The following is a 3341-nucleotide window of genomic DNA, read 5'->3' as shown; positions in this document are numbered from 1 at the left end:
AGGATATCATCAACAGTATGCGGCGTGATTTGGGGTTGGGAGACATGGCGGAGAGTGGCGACGAGGGGACTACCGGCGGGGACGACGACGGTACTGGCGGCGGGGAATGCGAGGAGTTAGACGACGGTTTTTTTAACTATGTAATTTTTTATAATAAGTATGTATGTTTTTTGTACTATGTATGCTTTTTTTAAATAAAGTGGTTGCAATTTCTCCGTATTTGTGTCGAAATTGTAATTCCGTAAATTGTTTAATTCCGTAAATTGTTTAATTTGGTGAATTTGTGAATTTTTATTATTTTGGGAATTCCGTCGGAATATCTTTGGGATGCCCGTCACTGTGTAGTGGGATGTCCTATGACGTGGCAGTGCAGTGGGAAGTCCTTATGACGTGGCAGAAGGTGTTTTTGAGAAGTGCGCGGAGATGTTCGACGGGACATCCGCACCACTGCGGACGCCCGAATCAGATTGCATTTCTCCGTGTTCTCATTTTCGCATTGAAAAGGGTGAGGGATGGGAGATACAGAAACCAGAGAGAGATAGAGAAACGCCTTTCTCTCTCAAAAATAAAAATTCAAATAAAAAAATACAAATAACAGTATTTGCTATATTCGCGTATACATCTTTGTTGATACCGGATCCCGTTAAGCTATAGCGCCATGGCTACCGACACCTTCACCAACAGAAACGCCATTTTCCGCAAGCTCAGAGCCAAGTCCGATAATAAGGTTCATTTTTGTTTCCTATGCAATTTTTGGTTTGAGATCTGATTCAGATCTAATCTCCTCTTTTTTATTTTTTACAGAGATTGTTATTTGTCATTTGAGCTATAATTTGGATATCTAAATTCGAATTTCAGATGTGTTTCGATTGCAACGCGAAGAATCCGACTTGGGCGTCGGTTACGTATGGGATCTTCCTGTGCATTGATTGTTCGGGGGTTCATCGAAGCCTTGGCGTGCACATCAGCTTCGTAAGGTAATTCCTATCTCCGGCTGAATTTATCTTGTTTCTGTTTCTCGCGCTGAGGCTTGCTTTTAGATTGCTGATTGAATCATATTTTGATTTTGAAGTATCTTAAAGTAATTTGCAATTGACCGTCTGTTTTATTTCATCACACCGTAAATTCATTGATAGCCTTTTAATATGAAAAACTATTAGTATTTCCTAAGTTTTTGTTTGCGTCAAATCAATGCTATCAATTTATAAATCATTAATTTGAATTTGATTCTTTTTTCATTGTTAAGAGTCCCTCCCTGAGATTGCATCAACTATTTCTATACTCTTCTTTGGGATGGGAAAGCTAATTGGAAGAGATACAATAGATTGGATAGTATCATAATACTAATAATTAGGTATATATTTACTTATTGATGAAACTGAGGTTGTATATTTATTGTTGTTTTTTCCATGCAGTATAGCAATGCTCAATTCAAAATCACGTAAATATATTCAATTTTCAGAATATGACCAACAGATTAAGTTAATGGGAAAGTGGAAATGAAACAGCAATTCTGATTGAGGATGAACTGAATGTCTTTGAATATCTTTCTTCCATTCTGATTTTGCTTGACTTAATGGATTCCAGTCTAAAAGATACATCAAGTAGCTAAATTAGAATTTTCTGTGGAATGGCCAAGTACTTTCAGACCCATCTTGCAGGCGTGTATGTGTTCCTGTTCCATGGGTACTTCTATCACATTTGTTTCTGAGGGAGGAATGGTCTAGCAAAATTGAAAAGAACAGCATCATTTATTGGCTAGGGTCATGGATATTTAGTTGAGGCAACTGATCTCTGTTTTATCTTGTTTTCTTTAGATTTTGTAGTTTCATGCAAATACTCGATTGCAGGTCAACAAATATGGATTCTTGGACACCTGAGCAGTTGAAGATGATGTTATTTGGCGGAAATAATCGTGCTCAAGTTTTTTTCAAGCAGCATGGATGGAGTGATGGAGGCAAGATTGAGGCCAAATATACCTCAAGAGCTGCTGAGTTATACAAGCAATTACTTGCTAAATAAGTTGCAAAAAACAATGCAGAAGAGTCAGGCTTACCTTCCTCGCCTGTTGCTTCCCAGTCATCCCAACCTTCTAATGGATTTTCTGATGTAAAAGTCGCTGAAGAGTCCAATGGAATTCTTCAAATGACACATTCAAAGAAAGCCAATCTCTAAAAAATGGAACACCGGAGTCTTCTTCTTCTTCACCCAGGGCCTCTCAAGCAGTTGCAACAATTTATGTCAAGAAGACTCTTGGTGCAAAGAAAACTGGGAAGACTGGTGGACTAGGGGCGAAGAAACTCACTAGCAAGGTTTATATGAGCCTTCTTTACTAAACTTCTTGCAATGTATCATTGAGGTGCTTTTATATTTAGGCAATTCTATTGTTTTCATAATGCAGCCTAGTGAAAGCCTTTACAGTCAGAAGCCTGAAGAACCTCCTGTACAAGTTTCTTCTGCCAAATCTTCAACCAGCAGCACTCCTGCAGTTGGTGCATCATTTACATCTCGATTTGAGTATACTGAAAATAGCCAACCTACTGAGCTGAGTTCTGGAGACACTCGTATTATTAACCATGTATCAGCCCCAAAGTCATCCAATTTCTTTGCTGAATACGGCATGGACAACGGCTTCCCTAAGAAAAGTAGTTCAAATTCATTAAAAGTCCAAGTAAGAGAAATCTAATTCACCAACTTAAAAGTAGAATATAAACTTGCTAATTTTTTGTGGACACTGGGGCAACTGGTTAATCGTTTCCCTACTATCACTTTTGGTATAATGGACATCGCCAATCTCCTTATCTGGACAAAGGGCTTAGTAGATTCATTCACATAGTTTATTCTCTTTCAGTTGTTGTCAAATTCCTTTGCGGTCTAAAGCATATTTTACTTCTCACTGGTGGTTTGGAAGTTTAGAACTGTAAACTGTTACAATATTTTGTACTCCCTCCGTCCTAACTAAGTTGAGTCAAAACTTTTGTAACAACCCGAACTTTCGTACCTTATTATTATTATTAGCCAAAAGATAAATTATAAATAATCGTTGCTTCGTTCTCAAACGAATATTTCAAATACAACTAAAAAAAGAGAGAGAGAAAAAATATATATATATAACACCAAATAAAAATTTATAATGTCTGGCACTATTATACAAATTTATAAAATCCCTATCTATTACAATTAGGGAAAAGTTCACGCAGCCCGTTCAACGGTCGTGCTCGTACTCCAAGAAAGTCCGGTACATCATCAGGGAAGACTATGAATGTTATTTGTTTTCCTACACCAAATTAAATGAATAAGTAAACAAGTACTCAAATAATTAAATTAATAAGCAAATAAAA

General features: G+C 37.1%; 1 protein-coding gene across 1 annotated transcript; it reads left to right on the top strand.

Annotated features, from left to right (window-relative positions):
• The first annotated feature begins 490 nt into the window (after nt 1–490).
• On the top strand, nt 491–2896 carry LOC121747301 (probable ADP-ribosylation factor GTPase-activating protein AGD9). The gene is made up of 4 exons (XM_042141315.1): nt 491–727; nt 859–977; nt 1851–2312; nt 2402–2896. The coding sequence occupies exons 1-3, from the start codon at nt 659–661 to the stop codon at nt 2020–2022; spliced, it is 360 nt and encodes a 119-aa protein (XP_041997249.1). The 5' UTR covers nt 491–658; the 3' UTR covers nt 2023–2312; nt 2402–2896.
• Nucleotides 2897–3341: the final 445 nt, after the last annotated feature.

This window comes from Salvia splendens, chromosome 9, assembly GCF_004379255.2.
Source record: "Salvia splendens isolate huo1 chromosome 9, SspV2, whole genome shotgun sequence".
Taxonomy (NCBI): Eukaryota; Viridiplantae; Streptophyta; class Magnoliopsida; order Lamiales; family Lamiaceae; genus Salvia; species Salvia splendens.
The sequence above is the reverse complement of the archived record's forward strand: the minus strand, read 5'-3'. Positions and strand labels throughout refer to the sequence as shown.

Bases quoted from the DNA above. Each gene is read 5' to 3' on its own strand.
- LOC121747301 (XM_042141315.1), top strand. From the start codon at position 659: ATGGCTACCGACACCTTCACCAACAGAAACGCCATTTTCCGCAAGCTC. The intron at 728-858 runs GTTCATTTTTGT...TTCGAATTTCAG, and splicing joins GAGCCAAGTCCGATAATAAG to ATGTGTTTCGATTGCAACGC. The intron at 978-1,850 runs GTAATTCCTATC...ACTCGATTGCAG, and splicing joins GTGCACATCAGCTTCGTAAG to GTCAACAAATATGGATTCTT.